Genomic DNA, 25470 nt, shown 5'->3' with positions numbered 1-25470 from the left:
CTAGCAATAAACGATCTATGAATGTTGATAAACGTAAATAATTTATTTGAAAAATATACATAAATTCCATAATAAAAATTAGTAAAAGAAATAATGTACCATTTTTGGCTCACAAAAATATTCGGACAATAGTAATTTTTCAATTTAGATAATGTAATTTAGCATTACAACATTTGTTTAATACTTCGTGGCATAACCATTTTGTTTAAGAACATGTCTTAACCTGTTTGGCATATTGTTTGTAATTTTTTAAAAATATTCAACAGTTATATTCGACCACTCAGTTGCAAGTCTTTGTTTTAATTCAGCTATCGATGTAATTGGGGTTTTTTGATTGGGGCGGCGAATGAAGAATTTTGGGGCAGCGGTATAATAAAAATTCTTGCACAATACGTGACTTGTGCTTGGGATCGTTGGCTTGGTAAAACTTAAAAGTATTATTAAACCTCATTTTTTTAGCACTTTGAACTAAATTATTTTTGAGAGTCATATTTTTGGAATATTTTTGGGAGTCACTGCAGCTCTGTTACCCTATTTAGGACAGCTAAGAAACACTACTTGCGATGGGATTCAAAGAAATAAGGAACTACTGTGAATTCTCGATATTTGTCAAAAACGCGGGTCTTGTCAGCGTCCTGTATCGTCCAGGAGACATACTCGAGCCGTGTTATGTTTACACTCCTCGGCGTCCGAGGCCCCTCGAGCTTCGTGCATACCCCATGGTTGTGGGGATAATTCCGCGACGTTTATCATCCAGGCCTTGGCGACATATATAGAGAAATCACTGTAAGTGAAGAGCTCCGGGCAACAAACGATTTCGACGTGACTTTCTCGCAGTATAAGTATGACTCGCTCTACTTCTCTTTAAATCTCTCCGAAACTAGCGCGCAGATAAAAAAAAGTATCCTACGAAAATTGCTGGTCCTTTTACGTACAATAAGATCCCATAATAAAAAATATAGGTTTCCATTTGAGAAAACAAAGTTGACCTCCAAATGACCTTGAAAACGCCACCCAAATAAAAAACTGATACTGCCCTCTCCCCACTTTTCCCTTCGAAATCCTTGGACACATGTTTTACACTTTGTTTAACACTAGATCTACGGGACCCGTCAAAATGACGGATTCTAATATTTTTAATTCACGAATATTGAGATTGCAAACATGGATCCATGAGGAATTATTTAACAAATTGATTTCTCTAGGTACATATTATTAAAAAGAAATGGCTACAGATTTTGATAGATATATTCATGTTATCTTTATAAGGAAATGTAAAATAGTCAGTTTTAGTGCTCCGTAAACACTAGTGTTAATATCTTTCATATTTTCCGAAATATTCTGTTGGAAAGTTTTCAAATAAACACTCTGTATGGAGAAATTACTGTATTCGAGAAAAGTCAACGTCGGACCGCGTTAAGAAACAAACGAAGAGATTCTTTTCAATAGCGGGGGCTTACTTTGGCGAAGCAACGTATATCATATACAGGGTGGCCCACATAACTCTGAACAGCTCAATATCTCGAAAACTATGCCATCGATTTTAAAGTTCTTAGTCTTAAATTGCATGGAACTGAAGGGCCTTTCTGACTACATAAACGTGAAGTGATCGCGGCGATCGCAATCTGCTATCGAAAGCTCTTGTGATAAAACCATGTGATATGGATGATACTTTTGCCGTTTCAAAATTCGTTGAATTGATGAACGACTAATATGTGATGTTTGTGCAAGTGTACGTTGACTAATATGAGGATTTAATGTAATTGCAGCAAGAATACTGGCACTATTATTTTCATTAGTGACAGCTTTACCAAGCCGCTTTTCTAAATTATGAAATGTTTCTAAATTATGAAGGGCGTATAATTCCATAACGCTATTTCCGAGCGCTTCAAGTACCTACAACTCGAAACTTCGTCGAAAAAATGTTTCAGACAAAATTGACTTGTTTTTTCCGGTAGAATCTAAATATGTAACATTTTATAGGGGGTTCCATTTAAAATTACAAAGGTACCTCCCCTCCCCCGTTAAAGGGGAAGGGAGGCCACTTCACGTTTATGTAGTCAGAAAGGCCCTTCGGTTCCATGCAATTTAAGGCTAAGAACTTTAAAATCGATGGCATAGTTTTCGAGATATTGAGCTGTTCAGAGTTATGTGGGCCACCCTGTATATCATTGTGTATGTACCTCGAAGTCAATGTCGTGCGCGAGGAAGTCTTCGAAGCTGTCGTTGGTCTGCTCGTCGACGCCGATGGGGACCGGAAGCAGTTCCTCCTCCTCGATGAAGCCGGCCCAGTCGGTCTGGACCGCCGTGGACACCAGAGTGGGCGACAAGGGAGCCGGTGTCTCCCTTTTGCTCGGATCGGTCGCCTTCTCCTCGGCCTCGTTCTTCTCCGCGGGCTGATCCTTCCAGGCTGGTCGCTGTCCTTGGACCGCCGGCTGCCGTCGCAACACCTCCACGATGATCGGCTCCTGAGCCGACTGAAAGCAACGCACCGCATCTTCGTGACTGGAATTCGAAACGTCTTGCCCGTTCACCTGCAACCAGCAACAAGATCGATCAGTTCGAGTTCGAGTTCGAGACTGCAAACTGTTTATCATTCGTTTTCGGAACAAGAACTGTCGGAGTATACACCGAAATGCACGTAACATGCGGAGAGGAAAGTCCTTTTTGACCTGCGGTTTATTGCACCTCGAACGCCGCCTTTTTTTCCGTATAAAGGGCCTAAGGAGGAAGAAGGCAACCCTCGGTCCAAGCCAGTCTATCGAGCCAGTAACACCTCCCACATTTCTATTTCTATTACCGATAGTTATACTTTCAGTGTATCAATAAAGTACAAAATTGTGTTATACGTGTTACAGTGAAACACCGAAATCTGGAGAATGTCGACTTTCACCGGTGAATGTCAACATTCACATAGTCGCTTGGTGTAGTATGTCCGAAATATTTGCTAAATACCCTTATTTCTGACTTACACCGGTAAATGTTGACATTCACCATGCACTAATGGTGAATGTTGAACATGTTGGAGATTTATATTTTCTTCTCCGTAATTCAGTCGCTATAAAACGTCACGCCAAGTCGTGATTAATTTCGGGTTATGTGCGTTACGTTACATTTCCTCATAAAAAAGGTTTAGGGTTAGGGTTAGGGTCAGGGTTAGGATTAGGGAATCACTTGGGGGTAGAAGGGGGTGAATCGACTTTCGAGTAGAACTACGGGATTAGGTAAGGATTACCAAAGCTTGCATAAGACTGACAAAGTTGATTGACTCCGAGCAGAACAAAGGATTTGGCGGGAGAGAGCCAGTCGCTTGTTTTTTGACACTTCTGTTTTGGATCTCCACCAGAGCATATCTGTGATTGTCGACATACACCGGACAGGGTCCGAATATACAACAATGTAATAAAATATTCGATCTTTCACCGACGTATTTGGTATCTGTTGACATTCACCGGTGAAAGTCGACATTCTCCAATTTCGGTCATTCACGGTAACATATGCATTAACCAAACTGATCAACGTTTATTCCGTTGCGGAGTTTAAATAAACACCTCGAATATAAAGTTACATTTAATCTCCTAACCTCGTCATCCCAACAAGAACATTCATTTTCTCTTGAATTTCGAGTCCGGCGCCGGGCAGAGGATAACGGCCCAGGGGCCATCTTTGTCGGCGAAAAGACGAGCCTGTCCGTCTCGCAGCGAACAACGGAGGACCCCTCGATTCGTTAGCGTACGGTAATTAGAGCAGTCGGCTCCCGTTCTCTGTTCTTTTCACGCTGTCCCGTCCGTTCGGGAGGAATCTTTGCGTGCGTAATCGTTTGAAGCGTTACAACGTTTGTTGACGAGATAAGGCGGTCCCTCGATCCTACCCGGCTGTCTCGGCAAATCCCTCGGGGGCCTGCCGCCGGTCTCGGGGGCCTCGAAGATTCGAGGGTGCAGGAGCGAGCGAGACGGAACAGAATGGCAGAGCAAACACACCCTCCGGTTGCGGGGTAGCGCGGTGGTTGGCGCGGCGCGGCGCGGCGCGAGACGGCTCAGCTCTGCGGAACTGGCCGCTCTCGCCGCTAATGACAAAAGATCGCGGGAACACAGTTATTGCGGGAAACGGAGCGTGAGTCGCTTCCGTGCGGCGCCGGGTATTAACCCCGGGACATGTCTCCGTTGATTTTGAACCAGGTGCTACCGAGCTTCCCGCCAGAACTTCCAAATTGCCAACGCTGGTATATTAAACCGTACGAAATTTCTGGATTACGCCGGTATTTTTACGATTTCATCGATCGTGAGTCACGGTCCGAACGTCGACCGGTATTCCGACCGATGTTTTCGTCGAGGATTTCGAAAACCGGAACTTTCCGCAATCCTGGACGACGAAATTATCGAGCGAAAGGGGACATTTGCGAAAGAGAAGGGGGTGACGGGTCGCGGGGGACCAAGTGGTCGCAACATAGCGCGGTCCGTCAGAAATGTCCGCCTTCCTCGGTTTAATAGACGAGGTCAATTGGCGAGAACGCAAAGAGGAACGTCGAGAGGAGGAAGAGAGAGGGAGAGAGAGAGTAGGTTCTCGAGTGACGTTTAAATGCGAGACGGGCTTGCCGCGCGGGGCCCGACCTCTTTGACGATTCTAGGACGAATTTCGCTGCGTGGTCCATTAACGGAATTACAAATGATATTCATCGCGTCCTTCTCTCCGCGATCCGAGACGAGCCTCGTTACGCTATTTACAGTTTTAAACGGCGACTGTTTTACACGAAGCCCGGCTCTTTCTCTCATTCTCCTTTGCGCTCTTCCCGAAGAGAGGTCTCTTCGCTCTCGTTACGGTTCAACGCGGTTCAACATTGTAGAGGGCCGCCCTCTTTTTCCCATCCTCGACGGAGAACGTCTTCTGGTTACGGACGATCGCAAACAGAGACGAAGAAGAAGAAGGAGGAACTCAATTATTTTATTGCAAATAGATTTTCAGGGGAGAAGAATGCTCCACGGGGCGAAAGTGTCGATGCCCTATGCTTCTCCTGTCATCTCGTTAACAAACGAGCACGGTCGAGGACGGAGAAATTGTGTCGTTTCAAGAAACGTCGATGTTTATCTTCCTACAATTATTAGGGGGGCCAATAAGAATCTAAAACAAACTTTGTAGTAAATTCAAGTCTTTATTTCTTAATTTATTATATAATCTGCATCGTTATCAAGGACAGTTTGCCATCTTTACCGTAAATTTTCAATCCCCCTCTTACAGAAATCCAAGGTTCGTCAAGCAAAATATGACTCAAGGTGCCTCCTAACATCTTCTACAGAATGTTTTATTTCTTAAATAATGCTCCAGAGATCTGAAAAGATCGGAGGGAGCAATATCCGGTGAGTACGGGGGGTGCGGTAAAACTTCCCATTGCGATTCTTTGATTTTTTCGGACGCCGCCATTTTCGCAAAAATGATACTTTTTAGAATATTTTGAACACAGGCTGCTTGACCGAAAACTATAAAAGAATACGCGTTTCCTCTTCAAGGATCGGTACAGAACTAAAGGCGAAACGAATTCTTTGCAAATAATTGATTACTTATGGGTGGCCCTAATATGATATTGCTGTGTCGCTGGAACGGGCTCGGATTTCAACGTCTTCGGGGCTCGCAAAATTGTCCATTGTCGAGGGTTAAATCCGACGAGGAGGGGACCCGAGATAATACTCTCGGAGGACACTCGAATCGTTCCTCGAACACGCCATCCAGCGCGTGCCGAGTCTCGCCGAATCGACTAAATAAAACTACTCCTGGCAAGGCGAGTTCCCGATTTCTGTCGATCGTGTCTAGCATTTCCGTGGTTCTCTCCGCCGCATCGAGCATCGAGAGCAGCCCGCCGCATTCTCCGGCACTTTCGCGACTCAGTGGATCGCAGGGTAACGGAGGGTAAGCTAGCTCCCAGCCGAAAGGAAGCATCGGCAATCTCTCTTCCCGGAGGAAGAAGGGTGAAAGAAGAAAGTTCGCAGGAGGTAGGCGGGCTCGTAAAAATCCGCGTAACCCGGCGTGCTCGTTCGCTCGGAATCGAACGACGATTCCGTCGGGCGGGGGGTGGTCGTTCTAGCCCGTTCAAGGGTGGAACAACAGTCTCTCTCTCTCTCTCTCTCTCTCTCTCTAGAGTTCGGAGCAGCGCGCGCGATCGTCTAAAAAACGCGCCCTCGAACGACGTCGGCGACGCGCGGGTAAAAAAAAAAAAGGAGCAGATGAGGACCGAATTGGGAGGGCGAAGGAGGGTGAAGCCGGGTGAAGGAGGATGGAAGAGGGTGGCGCGGGTAGCGCCGGCATTCGCGTCGCACCGCGAGCGAGCATTAATTAAAGGACATTCTTCTATCGATACCGGCCGCGGTGCGTGACGAGTTTATAGGAATCCGCATTATTCGCGTCGGTCGGCTAACGAACGAACGGAACACCCCCGCAACGGCAGCCGCCGCCTTTCTCCGAAAGGCGAAAATTAACGAGACGGAGGCCGTGTGCCCGCCCGCCGCCCTATCGCTCTATCGGAGCCGCGACGCTCCCGTAAACTGTGACACGCACTGCCGCCGCAGCCGCAGCCGCACTTCCACCCTCGCCTTCCGCCATCCACGACTCACGACCCCCCCCTCTCTCTCTCTCTCTCTCTCTCTCTCTTTAACGCGCTCTCTCGTCTACACACCGCCCTTTCAATCCTTTCAAAGGTTCTAGCCTTTAAACCTTTTGAAAAGTTTCCTCCGACGGCAAATACGCGTGCAACCGCCAGCTGTTCGCCGACAGCGTCTCGATCTCCGCTTTCCATCACCGCGCACCGTCGCGAGCTGCGGGGGTGGGGAAATCGCCCGCCGCGGATCCTCGTCGCGTGTCGCGCCCGCAGCCGCCGTCGCCAGCTTCGAGAATCGTCGCGCTCGCCGAATCGAAGCAGTTTGCCAGTGTTCAAGCGAATGGAACTCTTACCAAAGACGAATGGACATGCCAGAGATCGGAACGTGAATTTTAACGCGAATTTTTCTGCGAATCTTTACGCACGGGGTGTCAAAAAATTATATGTCACGGCCACCATAGCGTGATTCTACACCTACGATTTGGTGGAAATTAACATAAAAAACTCCCCGCAAAATTGACCTTGACCTTGAAGATCAAGGTCAAAAAAGCAAAAATTTTTGTTTTCTTAATCGTGTTCTACTGGTCATGAGGATCAACTTTGTGAAAGAAACCGTGGGTCGCATCTCAACCGTTCTCTTGAAAAATGATGTTGCATTTCTTATAATCTTTGCAGCTTCTTTATTTGTAAATTTTTTACATCCAGCGCCAATATATAAGTAAATAGCGTACTATCGTACAGCGGGTCCTACCAGTGAGCTATCTCGTTGGGTATGAAATTATCATAATCATGATACTCCTATTTCCCTAACTACAGAATGAAAGAAAGAAGCTGAAAGACCCATGGTTTCTTTCACAAAGTTGATCGTTATGACCAGTAGAACACGATTAAGCAAAGAAAATTGTTGTTTTTTGACCTTGATTGTCAAGGTCAAGGTCAATTTTGCGGGGAGTTTTTTATGTCAATTTCCACCAAATCGTAGGTGTAGAATCACGCTATGGTGGCCGTGACATATAATTTTTTGGCACCCTGTACAGTGATTTCTCTATATATGTCGCCAAGGCCTGGATGATCAACGTCGCGGAACTATCCCCACTACTGCGGAGTATGGACGCCGAGGAGTGTAAACATAACACGGCTCTGGGGATACGTCACCTGGACCCGTGTTGTTGACATATATCGAGAATTCACTGTAATTGTAAGTAATCGGTGTTCGAAAATGACCTGACATTTTAAATTGCGCGTCATTTTGTTTTAATCTTTGGCAACTGGCATAACGAAGTATCGAGGTTCAGTCATGGAGAATTACACGATCGAGCAACGCATAGAAATTCTGAAAATTGACTAGAAAAATGGTGAAAACTTTGCAGAGACGGTCCGAAAAGTCCGCACGGATTTTGGTCATCGTAACGCACCGTCTCGCAAAATCATTTTCAGCGACGAATGACGAATTTGGGGGACCGAAAATCCACAAGTGATTCAACAGTTTCCCATGCATCCTCCACGAGTCACTGATTGGTTGCGGATTTTGGGTTGGAGGAGCGATTGGGCCGTACTTTTTTTAGAATGCTGCTGTTATCGAAAATTTCGTCAAGAGAGTGAAAGTTTGCAAATAGGGACGAGGCGGCCATTTACCAGATATTGTGTTCCACGCATAACCTCCATGTTTGTACGTTATATTAAAATAAAAACATGCATACCTGAAAAGAAAAACGTTTTATTAATAAATTTAAATGTCAGGTCATTTTGGGACACCCTATATCTCGTCGTACAAGAGACGCGTAGGACAACTTCTGGATAACCGAGAGACTGTCGTGACCGACAATGAAAAATACGTGGCTGGTAATTAATATAAACGAGTTTGTAAAGCAGAATTTATAGTGGCTCCACTTCAGTGGCGAACAGTCTATTGTTTTAGCCGTTAACTCGCTAACAGCGTGCGAACATCGGATGAGTAATAGTCCAATCTGCGGTGCAGTGTTTAATATTTATTTACAATTTAGTATTTGTTTATTTGTTTGTACAGGGAAAACCTCTTAATACACGGACGGTTCTGTACGCGGTGCCAATCGATCATTGGCATCACGGAACGCGTAGAAAAGTGTGCGCGTCGCGGAACCCTTTGTTTTCCACTGTTTTTAATGTAACAGCCGTACCGAAGACTTTTGTAATTGACTCTGTGGCTGGATTCGTTCGACCTTTAACTTTCTAGTCGGCCGTCGTATTACTCCGAGTCGCCAATCGCGGAAATGGATCGAGAAGTCGAAAAGATTGCCGGTGGGAAACTCGAGGCTGACCTTTCCGTTTAAAGGGAACGTGACCCGGCGAGTTTAACCCAATTTCGCCTCGGCGAGCAGGCAACCGCGACCAACAAACAAAAAAAAAAAAAAGAAACAACCGCGACAGAAGAAAAGATTCTCGGGAGACTTCGCGAACAGTTCTTAGGGGACGACGGTCCCCGGGTCGCGTATCCCGTCTGGAACGGCGGGAGGAGGGGGCGAAGGAAACAACGGAAACCGTGAATAAGAGAGAAAAGATGTAGGCGCGCAGGTTAGGGAAGGGAGAAGAGAGATATCCGGCGCTGGTTGTCGCGATAATTCTTCCGAGACTGGCGCGCCGCGACGCAAGATCGTTCCCAGTGCCGTGATTTACAGGTTCGCGAGACTCTGTATTTTATTCGGCTCGAACTTTTTCCGGTGGCAACGGATTCTTTCACGGGCAGGCGGCCGCGTGCTTTCAATTTTCGCGACCGGAAAAACAAGCAACGCGGCGCTTCGCGATTCTCGCGAAAAACACACCCGATGGCGTTCGACTATACGCGCCGGAATCTCCGATAGCGCTATCGGGTTCCACGGTAAATTTCTTCGCGTTTCTCTGCTCCGAAACACGGTAAAACTCTTGGCTTCGCTCGCGCGTATGCTCGCATGCTTTCCGAATCGAACGAAAGTCGGATTTCAAAGTTGCGACGTGGTTACTTATGTTTCAACACTCTTTAGTTAAGCGCGATTGTCGTGTATACACGTCGGACCACATCTCTATTGCGGTGCGGTTAACGTTAATGAATTGTTAATTTTGTTATCGAATAAAAATGTAATTCTTCCTCGTTTTCCTTCACTTTTTTCGTAAAATTTATAGTAGAGGCATTTGGCCCGCGTTCGACGTGTATATTCGTCATTGCTTGATTTTAATTGCTTGATTAATTTATACCATTGGAGCGCGAATCTTTATGACTTGAGCCAGATAGAGATACAGTTCGTTCTTACTTTAATAATTTTGTCAAGCTGAGAGTAATAGATTGGGACTCGTTGTAACCTTTCTACTGTTTTAAATTGCACCTACCCATTTCTGCTGTAGATTAACGGTAAACCTACCGAGCCTTAAAAGCAACTAATACAGGTTGTCTTATAAAAAAGACAAGATTGAATTTATTTGGATTTTGTGCGGATCGTATTACAATACATTCTCTCAAAGAAGCACTTTTACAATTTCAGTAATTGTAAAATAAAAAGTCTGGAACGGTCATTTTGACCGGCTGTGGTAGGTTTAGTGTCAATAAAATCCGCAGTCTGTATAGCGTACATTCATTGAAAGTAAATTGGGCGAATAAAACAGCTTTCGGAAGTATGAGCGAAGAGCGTTTATTTCCGAGGGATGAAGTAAATAAAACTATTGCGACTCGGGTGTGCGAGGACTCGGTATTTTTCGCAGGAGGGTCTCGGCAGGCGCACGATCTCGCCGATCGATCAATTAGAGGAAATGATCGATGGCGGACCCCGCGACCGGAGCAGAGATTTATGCCGAGAGCGAGGAGGGTGGAAAGAGTATCGGAAGGACAAGGTCACGTACTCGGCGCGCGAGAGGAAACAATTAATCTGAGTTGCTCTTAAGAGAAGGAAGAAGGAGAAAGAGAGGCGTGCAAGAAGACGGAAAGAAACGAGCTCGAGTGGCCGAAGATGGAAGGATCGTGTCATCGCGGAAGGGTGGTTCCGATGGGGTGCGGCGCCCCGCACCCACTGCCATATTTCAGGTGCCACGTAATCTCGTTTACAAGGCACCCTCTGCGCGAACGTTTCGAGAATACTCGAAGAAAAATCTCTCTGCGAGGCTTCCAACCGGCAGACCCACGGTAGAAATTAACGAGTCGCAACCCTTGCGGATTTAATAACAATAATCACAATGGATCCAATTAAACGTAGGCTTTACCCCGGAAGCCGGAACTTTCGAATTGCTTGCGAGGAACCTCGGGAAACCCGGAGACTCCGAAAACTATGAAACTTCCCGTGGAATTACAGCGTCGCCGGTAATGCCAGCCTAATTTTTGTCGACGCCCCCGAGTCGGCTTAAGGGGATGAAATTACCTTTCGAACAGAATCCAGTATTTAAAAACTTTTTCCGTAAATGCGTGAGAAAAAACCGTGCCAGCCGACTAACTCGCTCCGCCGTCGATTTATTCGCAGAATTTCGACTTCGAGAATGTATCGAGGTAGCGTTGTTGGCGCAGGTTACACTTTCCTCGAAACCGGGTCGATTGTTTTTAACTAGTTTCGACGGTGCTCTCGCGGGCATCGAAGTTCGATGGATTCTTGGTTAACGAGTACCTAACAAATGTAATAAGCCGGTTGTTCACTTGTACCCTTGGCCCGGAGATTTCCTCTACAGTTCGATCGAGCGGTAGGTGGGGGCAAACTCCAACGACCACGAATCATCGCGATAATTGATCGAAGAGCTGCTCGACCACTTTCGGCGCTCGGTTTCAAAAATACCGAGCATCGACTACGATTCTATCGAACATTGCGAACGAGTACTATCTATGTGCAAGGGAATCTGGCAATTCGAGGACCCTGTTTCGTGAAATGTAAGAAAGCGTACGCGCAGTTTCCGGTCGCCGAGGTTTCAAGGACGCGGAGCCATTGGTTTCCGCGAGCCGGACGACGTTTTCCGCGGGGCCGAGGGTCGTTTGCCGATTCGCAAAGTGGAGTGCACGCACCAGGAAATTCGACGAACGCGACGCAATCCGACGCAACGGAACGCAACGGAACGGTCGCCGATCGATCGGCGCGGCTCGTTTAAAATTACCGTCACTGCGAAAATACGTGGCTGCCCGGTAACGACTCGTGGAAACGCAGAGAACCGATCGCTTCTTCGACGCGGAATAAAAAGAGCGGGCGGGCGAGGGAGCCTCGAGTATTCTCCGTAAAACGGTCGGAAGCATCCTTCGACCGCGACTAATGGAACGAAAAGACGAGATTGAGAGAGCGAGCGAGCGAGCGAGCAAATGAACGAACCGAATTATCGATCGAAAAATTACGAAGACCGGCTTCCTCCGTCGAAAACGTCTTTCTCCCTGTGTTCGGTTCGCCGGTAGAGCCGACCTCTCCCGCCCATTCTCTCTCTCTCTCTCTCTCTCTCTCTCTCTCTCTCTCTCTCTCTCTCTCTTTTTCTCCTATTTCCCTCTTTCTTTTTCCTCTCTGCTTTTCTCTGGCAATTATTCGCCGATCAGAAGCGAGCGACGCGACGTCGCGCCATCTCCCTCGTCCTAAGTTCGAGAAATGCTTTATACAAATAAGTGTTTCATAGAACGCGCGTTCGTAGAATGTTCGATTGTCTTATTTATTTCTACGGTTCCACTTGCAGAGGAGTAACATGACAACTTTCCGTTGGAAGAGATATTGGCTGGGAGATGAAGCGGGAGGATGCGACCCTTTGTGGGGACAGGTTTGAAGGAACCTGATCGAGAAGGATCAGGATTGAGGATGTGGAGCGAGCGGGAGGAAAGATGGAAATGTCGAAGCGTGCCTTGAGAAGTTCAGAAGAGAAAGAAGAAGAGAGAAGAGAGCGCAACTGAAGGCACCAGAGAGAATCTGAGCTAGTCAAACTGGAACCAAAAATGTAAGAGAACAGGAAAGAGTGCGATAAATAGTGTAATAATGGAGTGAGGTAGAGTAGGAACGAGTGAGAGAGAGAGAGAGAGAGAGAGAGAGAGAATGGATGCACCAAATGCGTGGATAAGATAGTTTACGCAATTTGCCAAAGGTTAAAACCGCCGCTGCGATTGGCGAGACGCGGTTTTATAATTTCGATTATCCCGTACTCGATCTACGCTATTTCGAGATGTACTCGGTGGACGTTCAGTACGTTTAGTACTCGGTGGACCTTCGGTACGTTTAGTACTCGGAGGACGTTCTTCAGTACGTTTGGTACTCGGCAGTCATTCAGGGCGTTTAGTACTCGGCGGACGTTCAGTACGTTTAGTACTCGGCGGACGTTCGGTACGTATATAGTACTCGGAGGACGTCCTTCAGTGTGTTTAGTACTCGGCGGACGGTCACAACGTTTAGTACTCGGCGCATATTCAGTACGTTCAGTATTCGGCGCATATTCAGTACGTTCAGTATTCGGCGCATATTCAGTACGTTTAGTACTCGTCGGATGTTCAGTACGTTTAGTACTCGGCGGACGTTCAGTACGTTTAGTACTCGGCGGACGTTCGGTACGTATATAGTACTCGGAGGACGTCCTTCAGTGTGTTTAGTACTCGGCGGACGGTCACAACGTTTAGTACTCGGCGCATATTCAGTACGTTCAGTATTCGGCGCATATTCAGTACGTTTAGTACTCGTCGGATGTTCAGTACGTTTAGTACTCGGCGGACGTTCAGTACGTTTAGTACTCGGCGGACGTTCGGTACGTATATAGTACTCGGAGGACGTCCTTCAGTGTGTTTAGTACTCGGCGGACGGTCACAACGTTTAGTACTCGGCGCATATTCAGTACGTTCAGTATTCGGCGCATATTCAGTACGTTTAGTACTCGTCGGATGTTCAGTACGTTTAGTACTCGGCGGACGTTCAGTACGTTTAGTACTCGGCGGACGTTCGGTACGTATATAGTACTCGGAGGACGTCCTTCAGTGTGTTTAGTACTCGGCGGACGGTCACAACGTTTAGTACTCGGCGCATATTCAGTACGTTCAGTATTCGGCGCATATTCAGTACGTTTAGTACTCGTCGGATGTTCAGTACGTTTAGTACTCGGCGGACGTTCAGTACGTTTAGTACTCGGCGGACGTTCGGTACGTATATAGTACTCGGAGGACGTCCTTCAGTGTGTTTAGTACTCGGCGGACGGTCACAACGTTTAGTACTCGGCGCATATTCAGTACGTTCAGTATTCGGCGCATATTCAGTACGTTTAGTACTCGTCGGACGTTCAGTACGTTTAGTACTCGGCGGACGTTCGGTACGTATATAGTACTCGGAGGACGTCCTTCAGTGTGTTTAGTACTCGGCGCATATTCGGTACGTTCAGTATTCGGCGCATATTCAGTACGTTTAGTACTCGTCGGACGTTCAGGACGTTTAGTACTCTGCGGACGGTCAGAACGTTTAGTACTCGGCGGACGTTCGAGAATAGGAAAGAGTGCGATAAATAGTGTAATAATGGAGTGAGGTAGGGTAGGAACGAGTGAGAGAGAGAGAGAGAGAGAGAGAGAGAGAGAATGGATGAACCAAGTGTGTGGATAAGATAGTTTTCGCAATTTGTCAAAGACTGAATCCGCCACTGCGACTGGCGAGGCGCGGTCTTTTAATTTCGCAGTTCGCGTCCCGTCAACCCGGTGAAAATTCGCCGCGACAAACGCGAATCAACGGATCGACAGTCGCGATCGAACGTTTCGCGAGGCTCATCGACAGGCCGTTTAAACGAGCCGACTAGCAGAAGCCGATATTTCGGTTCGCTGTGACACACCGCCCCAGTCTCTCTTTCTCTCTACCTCTATTTGTCCCTCTCTTCGAAGCCGAGAGAGAAACGGGTTCTCTCGTTGGTTGCCGGATTTATATCGCGCGATACATACGGAGTTTAAAAAAATCGTTTGGGCGCGCGGGCGCACGGTTAGCAGGCGAGAAACGGCGAGAAACGGCGAGAAGAGAAAAGGGAAATGGGAAAAGGGATGAGGCGGCGAAGGAAAGAAAGAAAAAAAAAAGGGGCGAGAGGAGCAGAGGAGGTTGGACGGAGGGTGTGCGGGTGGGTCGGGTTAGAGGGTGAGAGAAGGTATAAAGAGGGCAAAGGTAAGGGGATAAGAGAAGGTGGAAGCAACGGGGGAGGGAAAAGGGCGAGCCCGCTGCCTACTGCAGGCATTTCTGCCTTGCCGGCAAAGCGCGGATTGTGAGGCAGGCGGCGAACGTGGCGGAGCCGAGGGGGTGGCCCGTGGACAAGGGGGTCGGAGGGGTCGAAGGGGAGGGGAGGGCGGGAACGCAGGGAAGAGGGAATCGCGTACAAGGAAGAAAAAAGGGAGCCGTCAAGCTGTCGCTCGCGTTCCGTAAACACGGAAGTCTGAAGTGCTCCGGCTTTGAACACCGACGACGACTACCGAACGACGACGACGACGACGGCGACGACGACGACGATGACGACGACGGCGACGACGTTGCCTCCGACGACGACGATCGTAATTACCGTCGTAGGTGAGACTGCCGGAAAACGCGTCGTTTACGTTTCACTTGTGTATCGCGCCGCCTTCCGACACCCTCGCCCCTCATCCACCCTTTCGATTCGCCGCCCCCGCGGCGGCGGCTCGCGCGAACCCTCCGCGACAAAGTCCCGGAAACATCTCGATGACCTTCCCCCTCCCGCTCCCGGACCCTCTCGAACTTCCTCTGATCCCTCGAGCTGCGCGAAGCAGCTCCGTCGCCGCGGCACGCTCCCCCCCTCGGATTCTCGACGACTTTCTTCTTCCACGGACAAGAGAGCCGAAAATAAGCCAGCCGAAACGGAGGACGGGGAAGAGGGACGGGGCCAGAGGGTTTGGCAGCAAAGTTATCAGCCGAGAGCAAACTTGGTACATACTTCGCGACGAAGATGAGTGTCTTCTGGTTGTCGCGCCCGGCCGATCGGGTAGGAGAGGCTTAACGAGCTGGGATGGACCAGCGGCCCAGCCTCCGGAAATATTAATAACCGTCATAAATTTGAACGCGATGCTACCGCGATCGAGCCCGTTACCCCTCTTCGTATTCTTCCCCGTCTTCGTTTTTCTTTCGCCGCTTGCCTCTCTTCTGGCTCCGGTTTTCTTCGAAGGATCACGCCCCTCGGGAACCAAACGACTCGCCAACATACGAAAGCGAAAAATCGGCATTAAGTCGTAAATTCGGCGACTCCCCGGGCAAATTTATCTGCGCGATCCCGCCGCGCCTTGTCGGTTGACGGGAGCGGGAGCGGGAACGGGAAGCGGGAAGCGGGAGCGGCCGCGCCAACACCGATTCCAACGAGAAGCGTGCCGCCGAGCGTGTTTTGCGCCATTCTTTCCATCGGTTCTGACAGCCTCGCTGGAAATATACGAGGCGAGGCTTTCCCCGCCGTTGCTTCTCGACGTGTTCGAAACAGCCGAGTTGATGGATCGAGTCGGATTCGGCAAATGGGCAAACCAAATATCAATGACGCTTTCAATCGCTCGCGCTTTACGACTTATTTACAGCGATTCTGTGCTGTACGCGCAATCCACGATCCCATCGCGCGATTAAATCGTAACGTGTTACGAGAAACTTAGGATTAAGTGCAAATCAGATCAAATTGAACTGACAGAAATCGAATCGCAACTTTTTGTTCCGCGTTCTAAGTAGGTTTACTGTACAAGCCTACGGTTCAATTTCTAGAAAGAATCTTGCGCAGGAACAATCATCATTTCCCGTTACGCGAGAGCGCATCAGTTTCTATTCCCTCGTAATTTTCCTGCGCTCCGCGCGCTTTGAAACGTGCTCGTTTCAACGAGTACGATCAACGAGCCCGTTGTTTCCGGTGAAAAGCGAGGCTCAAAATTCCATACAATTAAAACCGGCGCGCACAGCCGAAGATAAATTGCGAAGCTATAATCATTACAATGCACACCGAGCCGAGTCCTTTATTTCTGTTCCATAAAACCGTGCTGCCCGCTGTAAGCAATCAAACATTTCCGAGCGCGCGTGCGCCCATTGTAAACAGTCTCTTTTCCGGATCCGGCACGGCGCTGAACGGCGCAGGGTTTTGCCATGTAATTAATCAAATAATAATCACGATAATACTACTACTAATAATAATAATAACAATAATAATAATAATAATAATAATAATATCGATTCGGGTGGTGGTAATTGCCGCGTCGGAGGCGCGCTTAACGCTGCGAGAGCCCGAAGAAAAGGCTCGAATTCGATCGGATCATCGGGGGAGCCGGTTGGCTGGCGATTCTATGCCGCGATGGCTCGCTCTCGAACGCAATTATTTCCGCGTAGCCTAATTAAACCGCGCGGGGGGGGGGGGGAGAACGAGCAGCGTCGCGTTCTCGAGCCGACCCTAATTGCCGCGTTATCGCACGCGCGAACCACGATTCCCGTGGTCTAATGAACCGAGACATATTCGCATCGGACCTGCCCCTTCGACTGGCAGCAGCCTGTAGCCTGCAACCGGCCGCAAACGGCAGCCCGTCGTGCCCGGATGCGCATTCACCCAAAGGGAATTTCAATTACGCGATCGGAGACCTCGATCGAGCGTGGATCCGACAGTCGGATCGAGACAGCGTCTCCCGTCTTGACCGCGACCCTAAACGTACCTTCGCGCACCATCCTCCACGACCTCACGACCCGCACGGGCTTCGAATGCCTCGGCTACCGATCGCGAGCCACGACTACTGTGTCCTTCCCCGCTGTATCTCGCTTGTATCGTTACGCAATTCCAGCTACTCTATGTCACAAACAACGCGACGCCACGTTCAACGCGAGAGAAACGATTCCCTGATAAAACAAGCGACAATCGAATCGACGTTCAATTATTAGGGGGACCCATAAGTAATCAGCAACGTTGACACTTGTTGACCTTCAATACATCTCCGTAAACATTGCAAATTTTCTTTGTTGTTACCGTTGCATTAAATCCCGCGCGAAAATGGAAAAGTATGCAATGGAAAATTCTACTTTTTAGAATATTTTGAACACAGGCTGATTTACCAAACACTGTAAAAGAATACGTGTTTCCTCTTCAACGATCGGTACGGAACTAAAGGCAAAACAAATTCTTTGCAAATAATTGATGGGTACCCCTAATATTTACAACGCGTTGGCGCCGGAGAATCTCCTCGCGGAAGAGATCGCTCGGAGAGCTGCCGGTGGCATCGAAAAATGCTCGGAAGGTTCATTTTTTCATCGTTGCAATTTGTACGCAGCAGGCAGTGAGAGAGAGCCCCAATCGAGATCGTTGAAGTGGTCCGAGCGACCTTGTGCAAACTCGAGCGACAGAAGAAGAAATCAAAGGGAGAGAGTAATCTTTGCGGAATTTCGCGATTAAGAAGCGTCAACCTTGGCGGTATAAATAACGATCAAGAGAGGAGAAGGAAAGATAAAGAGAGAAAGAGAGAGAGAGAGAGAGAGAGAGAGAGGGAGAGGGAGGATGACCGTGGCGCGAGAGATAAGGCCCGAGCGCGATTTTAAATTGCCTGCCATCCGTCTCTGTCTGCGTCGGATCTGACGGCTGTCAGAGCTGTCCCATCGCGATTATCGCGTCATGGCACCGCCGCGAAACACCCTCGATTCCGTTTCCGTTCCATTCCCCGTCGTTTCCGGAACTGTCCGCGTCCCATTTCGAACACAAACCGAAATACACTCGGGACATCCCGCGGCGACAACATCGACAAGACGGAGCGGGAACGCCACCGTTCCCCCCCTTCCATTACCGCCGTTATTATCATTATTAATTACGTTGACGGCTGTACGGTACCCTTGCGCGTCGCTCTCCCTTCTCTACTTTTTACCTACATTAATTACTTTCGTTCTCGCTTCGAAATCGCTCCTCGCCGCATCTCCGCTTAACAAGAAACGTGAACGTCTATACTTCGACCTCGAAGGAGAGGAAAAACCCATCTCCTGGACAGAGTGTTTTATGAATTTCCCACAGAAAATTAACGGAAGAATTTACGAATACTGTCAATTGAAATGATTCAAACGGGGAATACATTTTCGAGCTACGATTGCCTTGGAAATTCTCCGTTTTCGCAGGAAGATCCGTAGTCTGGCAATAACGTGTTCCTTGAGCATTTTCTGCCTTCGTCAAAGGCTGATATTCAAGATGATCGGGTTACGGTGTTCAGGCTGGCAGTACCTTGCGCGAGTCATCGTTGATTCGAACGCAACGGTTCTCGTCTTGAGGGTTCCTTTGGCGGGAAGGGTAACGACGGAAACGTCTCTGCGTGTTTCCGGGGCTTGAGGGTGGAGGGCCCCATTGCCACCAGGCGGTGGTTGTTTGTCCAACGCGGCTCCGTAAACGTATTTGGTAATCGGCGCGTTCAAACACGCTCGCTATTCCCTCGGGGTTGAAACGGGAGCGAAGCGGAGGCGAGGCGGTGCTCGGGACGGGAACCAGCCTGAGCGTAGCGCTTCGCGATATCGCAAACGCGCCGGAAATTTCGGGGAAGGAAAAAGAGAGGGACCTTTCGACTCGACTCGACTCGCCACGGTCTCGACTCCGAGCGAGATCTCGAGCCGACTCGATTCGAGCGGGATTCCGAGTTTACACATCTTCACGACCGTCGTCCTGTGCAAACTCGGCCAGACGCCCGGAAATCGATTCTCGAGCTGCAACCTGTCCCTCTGCCGACTCGATATTATATTTCCACGTCCGCCACCGTGTCCTGCGGTGAAAGTGTAATCGTCGATCAGGGAATTCCAGTGGTCCGTCGACGAAATTCGATTCATCTTTTTTCGGAGCCAACGCCGGTGCTCTTTGATATCCCAGCGGCTAGAATTTGATTGTCCCGTACTCGATTTACGCTATTTGCCGATTTACTCGGCGGACGTTCCATACGATTAGTACTCGACGGACGCTCAGTACGTTTAGTACTCGGCGGACGTTCAGTACTCAGCGGACGTTCAGTACGTTTAGTACTCGGCGGACGTTCAGTACGTTCCTTACGCAGCGGACGTTCAGTACGTTTAGTACGTTTAGTACTCGGCGGGCGTTCAGTACTCGTCGGGCGTTTGGTCCGCTTAGTACTCGGCGGACGTTCAGTACGTTTAGTACTCGACGGACGTTCAGTACGTTTAGTACTCGGCGGACGTTCAGTACGTTTAGTACTCGGCGGACGTTCAGTACGTTCCTTACGCAGCGGTCGTTCAGTACGTTTAGTACGTTTAGTACTCGGCGGGCGTTCAGTACTCGGCGGGCGTTCAGTACTCGCCGGGCGTTCGGTCCGTTTAGTACTTGGCGGACGTTCAGTACTCAGCGGACGTTCAGTACGTTTAGTACTCGGCGGACGTTCAGTACGTTTAGTACTCGGCGGACGTTCAGTACGTTTAGTACTCGGCGGACGTTCAGTACGTTCCTTACGCAGCGGACGTTCAGTACGTTTAGTACGTTTAGTACTCGGCGGGCGTTCGGTCCGTTTAGTACTCGGCGGACATTCAGTACTCAGCGGATGTTCAGTACATTTAGTACTCGGCGGACGTTGAGTACTCAGCGGATGTTCAGTACGTTTAGTACTCGGCGGACGTTCAGTACGTTCCTTACTCAGCGGACGTTTAGTACTCGGCGGCCGTTCAGTACTCAGCGGATGTTCAGTACATTTAGTACTCGGCGGACGTTCAGTACTCAGCGGATGTTCAGTACATTTAGTACTCGGCGGCCGTTCAGTACTCAGCGGATGTTCAGTACATTTAGTACTCGGCGGACGTTCAGTACTCAGCGGATGTTCAGTACGTTTAGTACTCGGCGGACGTTCAGTACGTTCCTTACTCAGCGGACGTTTAGTACTCGGCGGCCGTTCAGTACTCAGCAGATGTTCAGTACATTTAGTACTCGGCGGACGTTCAGTACTCAGCGGATGTTCAGTACGTTTAGTACTCGGCGGACATTCAGTACGTTCCTTACTCAGCGGACGTTTAGTATGTTTAGTACTCGGCGGCCGTTCAGTACTCGGCTGGCGTTTAGTACGTTTAATAGTTATTATTTATTACATATTTATTTGTAGCTAATTATTTTATATTTCACAAAAACGTTTACCATTACGTTTTAAAATGACCCTCATTATAAAGTTGGAATCGGATAATCGATTTGATTAAAAAGATTAAAATTACAAGGGAATTAAATTACTAAGACTTAAATTACAGGTAATTCAACCTACAAGTAATTCCAATTACTTAGCCTCAAGTAGTAATTGTAATTGAGTCTAACAATTACTTCAGTGTAATTGTTCTTTCAAACCACTAATTTTTATGTTTTGGACCATTTAACCGCTTTCCTATTGGAATTATAGTACACTTTTGCTCATGTAATTGAAGATGTAATTAATTACTGTCCAACTGTGACGTGCAAGTACGTTTAGTACTCGGCGGGTATTCAGTACGATTAGTACTCGGCGGACGTTTAGCGCGTACAGTACGTTTAGTACTCGGCGGAGTTTAGTACGTTCAGTACCTTTAGCACTCGGCGGAGTTTAGTACGTTCAGTACGTTTAGTACTCGGCGGAGTTTAGTACGTTCGGTATGTTTAGTACTTGGCGGACGCTCGGTACGTCTAATACTCGGCGGATGTTTGGTACGTACAGTATGTTTAGTACTCGGCGGAGTTTAGTACGTTCGGTACATTTAGTACTCGGCGAAAGAAAAGGGCGGCTTGTTCATGGATCGAATCACGGATTCAGCACGACGATCGAGAGGCGAGCGCGTGTTCGTTGATAAGCCGGCTCGCAGACTTTCCGGGGGCAACAGAGCCTCTATTCTCCGGCGGAGCCTTTTTCCGCGGCGATTCTCATTTACCGGTGCCCGTCCGCCGAGGACGGAGGATAGGGAGGAACTTTTAATTTGCAAGAAACCGGCAGAGACGCGCGGAAACGTGACCGAAATCGGTAACCGGAGGAGCCGGTTCCATGGCAGAACGCCAGCCGACGCTGTCTTGTCGCGTTCCAGGTTCGGGCGTCGAGCGCGTCGCGCGTCGCCATCCACGTTCTCGAAGCGAAACGAACCAACTTCCCGGAACGAGTCTCTCTCCGAGAGTCGAACCGTCTCTCCGCTCTCCTCCGGTCGGTCCGCGATTCTTTTCTCTACTTCGCGTGGGCCGTTCTCTATGGCCGCTTGTCGAAAAATCTAGTTAAGGCGGAAGATCTACGAGTCGCTCATCAAATATGCGTGGGTAGGTTTCAACCCTTGGACGCAGCTGAGCGCTCCGAATCCTCCGAATCCTCAAACTTCCTTTTCTTCTTCCAGGTTCATCTATTATTCTAGTATTACCATTACCTTCCCGAGCGCTATCCATTTCTTTTCATCGAAGCGCTCGGAGTTTTGTACGAGCGTGAATTCTGAATCTCATTGTTACAGAAACATTCGGAATTATTCGTGAGAGACGTCTAAATCGAATTAGAGATAACCGGTTGTTGGGATGGCGGGGAATTCGTCGGAAACATTTTTGACGGCGCGTGTCTGGCGGACGAAATATACGTAGCGTGTCGCGGCGTCTTTTATTTCGGTAGACAGCGATTACCGCGAGCGATCACGTGTTCGCGGGGGGTGCGGGATGGCTCGCTTTAATTACAAAACACGACGTTATTAATGCGGGACGGCACAGTCGGAGCCATTGGGATTCGGCCTTTGACCGCGACTCGTCGACATTAAAAGTTTCAGCGGCAACATCGGGCCCGCCTTTTCGCCGATCCGCTCGAGAGAGCCGCGTGAATGCGTCGCGAAGCGAGAAGAGTTTGACGGGCGTTTCGCGGCGGCCGGCTTTATGCATTTCCACCCCGCAGTCCGACGTGCAAGAGAGAACGCGGGGGCGGTCGTCGGAGGAGGAACGAATAAACTCGACCAGCCGTCGAACGGTTGCGTATTCGAACTTCTCGCGAGGAATCTCGCCGACGCCGACGCTGCGCCGCGTTGGAAAACCGTCGGGAATACGTCGAACCTCGTTACTCTACGGTTCGACGATTTTTCATCGACGAGCAACCTCTCTGTCTCTGTGCTTTCACTCTCTTTCTCTTTCTCTTTCTCGCAGGAGAGGGTCGGACGCAGGCCAGCCAGGCATTCGGAGATGCTGCTCCGACTATCGGGAAAATCGGCAGCGGTTTTCATTTGGAATCTAAACAATATCCGCGGTCAAGCCTAGTTGCTATTTGCCAGATTCTGCCGGAATTTACCGAATCGGTTGCATTACATTTTCACCCTTAACGAAGTTACGAAACAGAAGCGTTCTTCGTACGAAGCGAAATTATGCATTAGAGATTTTAATGTCGAGTACATCACAAAAACAATGATAAAAATGATGAAATGATTCTTTCGTTTGCCGTAATACGAAAGTACCATACAGCGTGTATTACCGTACGGGGTAACTCACATTTGAGGCAGCGAACATGTTCCGTTGAAACATGCTCGGTATCAAGACCCAGGGGACGGAGAAATTGTTGCAAAAATTAACATTCGGAGGCGCTGAACGCCCGGAGGAAACCAGCGGAATCGCGAACTTGTTGCATCCGTTTAAAACAGCACCGACATGACATCTCCGCAGACATGAAAGCATTTCTTGACAAGCACACTCGACAAGATTGCCCGTTCCCAGGCAAGAACCGAATGCGACGCTCGCTGGCAACGCGGTTGCAACGCGATCGATCAACCTTTCCACGACATTTCTTTCTTATCAAGCTGGGCGCGCGCTCCCCGCGAGCGTGGAGACGCGCTCCCGAGCGATATCGAGTAACAAAGCGAGAGGCAATGATCGTAATAATAAACGTCGAAGCCGTTCGTCGGCCCTGAAATACCTTCGGATTGGAGGAGAGCGACGATTATCGGGAACGGGCGAGCGAACGAGGGAGAGACAGAGAGAAACAGAGAGAGAGAGAGAGAGGCAGAGAAAAAGAGAGAAGATGATGACCGGGAGACGAAGCAGGAGGAACTCGGACCGGGTAACGCGGTAAACGGTTAAGGTTCGAACGGAACGGTGTAACGAGCCCTTCCGTAGAAGAGGCACTCGGCTTGTCACGGCGAAAAGGGAGGGACGTAAAGCGCATCGTACCGAACTGCGCTCCGGCACTTATTATTTGCCAAGCACAGAAAAGGAGAAGAGCAACGAAAACTGTACTCTCTCCTCCTTCCCTGTCCCTGTCCCTTTCCCTTTCCCTTTCCCTTTCCTGCGCCGCGAAAAGAAGAGGCACAGACGCGGAGAATAAGAGGGTACCGAGGGAACGAAACGGAGAGAGAGAGAGAGAGGAAGAGAGAGGGGGGTAGGGCGAGGAGAGGGTGTTTCTCCGTTAATCCGAGGTCGGAGCACGGCTTGGTGCATAGATGAGCGCGATCCGTCGACGTTTTCATGGTTCTCGACGTATACGAGCGTATTTTCCCTGTTCGTTCAATTTTCTCACTCGTCTTTCGCTGCGCGCACAGCTATTTTCATCTTCTCTCGTTCTCCCTGTTCCTCCCGGCGCGAGCCGTCGACGGTTTCGCCGGATTTATCGTCGTTCTTCTGTTCGAAGAATCGACGTATCGATCGAGAGCGAGAGAGCTCGCCGAACCGTGCATCTGGCCGCGCGCACTAATAAGCGTGTACCGCTCGTAAAAAGCGTCGGCTGAAACGAGGAAAACGCAGACCGGTGGAACGAGAGAGAGAGAGAGAGAGAGAGAGAGAGAAGGAGAAAAAGACAGAGGGAAAGAGGGAGGGGAGCTGCGGCGAACCGGGGAATCGACGACGACTATCATCCCGAGGATGACAATGACGATGACACACGGTCGTTGAAACTTTATTAATCCGTGCGTCGACCCCAGGGATAGATCAACGTCTGCGGCGATCGACGACCGCGCGATTTCTTCTTGCCCGCGCTCTCGGTCGATTCGATCCCCCCACCCCTTAATCTAAGAGCAAACACCACTCCCCCCCCCCACCGCCGCACAATGGGCGAAAATGCCATTTTAGCGCTCTAAAATAATAGCTTCTGAGGCATTCGAGATAATTGAATGAAATTTAACAGGTAACATTTATAGCTTGAAATTGTAATAAAAGTCAATTTGGATTTACACGGTGTTTATTAATTACACAGGTTTTAAACAAATTATAGAATGAGCGGAATTAATATACCTGTTCTTCTGCGTTAATATTCCTGAAGTAAATCTGTAATTTCTGGTAGATTTGTTGCAAGTTGTCGCAAATGAATCTTTTTGCATTGTTTCGTCAACTGATCATAGTTTATCACAGTGTAGTCGTTGCTAGGTTCTATTAGGTTCCGGCTAACATATGCATATTTACAGTTCAAATTTAGGTGAGAAACTTGTGCTCACTTGGAAAAACTATAATTTTCAAAATGTAATAACAATTACTTGTTCGAACATCGTTTTTAATCCTAGAAGATGTAAGCTTTCGTACTGTCTAAACCCAATTCAGCTATTTCTAATAGTTTTCTTTTAAATTGCACTTGAATATTGGGAAGGAGACAATTTCACGTTCTGAATTTTTTCCTCGAACTTTGCCGGCCTCCTCCTGTGGGTCGTGGAGGGGGATAAAAGAATTTTTCCTTCGAATTTGCTTCCTTTGGTATGTGCTTAAAACATCCCCATTACTCATTTATTTAAAAACAAAAACAAAATTTTCCCTTTTCGAGCGCCGAAATCACGTTTTCGCCCACTGTGCGCCGATGCTTCGAAATATTTCCTCGCTTTTCTTCGAAATAAATATTTCCAAGCTTCCCGAGCCACGGGAATTATTTTTAAAAATCGACCTCGTTGGTTCCGCGTACGAAAGCAAAGAAGGAAGGAAGGAAGGAACGAAGGAAGGAGGCTGAATCGTTCGCGCGGCGATAATCGATCGGAGGCGATCATTAAACGCGCTCGGTCAATTGTCCCGTCGATCGGGGATCGGAGGCGCAACGAGCGGCTCCCGTTGCATTTTTAATTGCCAGG

The 25470-nt window shown here is 48.6% G+C and overlaps 1 protein-coding gene across 1 annotated transcript in view; it reads right to left on the bottom strand.

The window, feature by feature from the left end:
• Positions 1–25470, bottom strand: part of Slip1 (SLo interacting protein 1) — a 137337-nt gene that overhangs the window by 4465 nt on the left and 107402 nt on the right. Inside the window, exon 2 of the mRNA XM_076785868.1 lies at positions 2184–2534. Within this exon, the coding sequence (XP_076641983.1) occupies positions 2184–2534 (351 nt within the window). The remainder of the gene's footprint in view (positions 1–2183; positions 2535–25470) is intronic.

Source organism: Halictus rubicundus, chromosome 3 (genome assembly GCF_050948215.1).
Source record: "Halictus rubicundus isolate RS-2024b chromosome 3, iyHalRubi1_principal, whole genome shotgun sequence".
In the NCBI taxonomy this organism is placed as follows: domain Eukaryota; kingdom Metazoa; phylum Arthropoda; class Insecta; order Hymenoptera; family Halictidae; genus Halictus; species Halictus rubicundus.
Note: the sequence above shows the minus strand (reverse complement) of the source record. Positions and strands in the feature narration are given on the sequence as shown.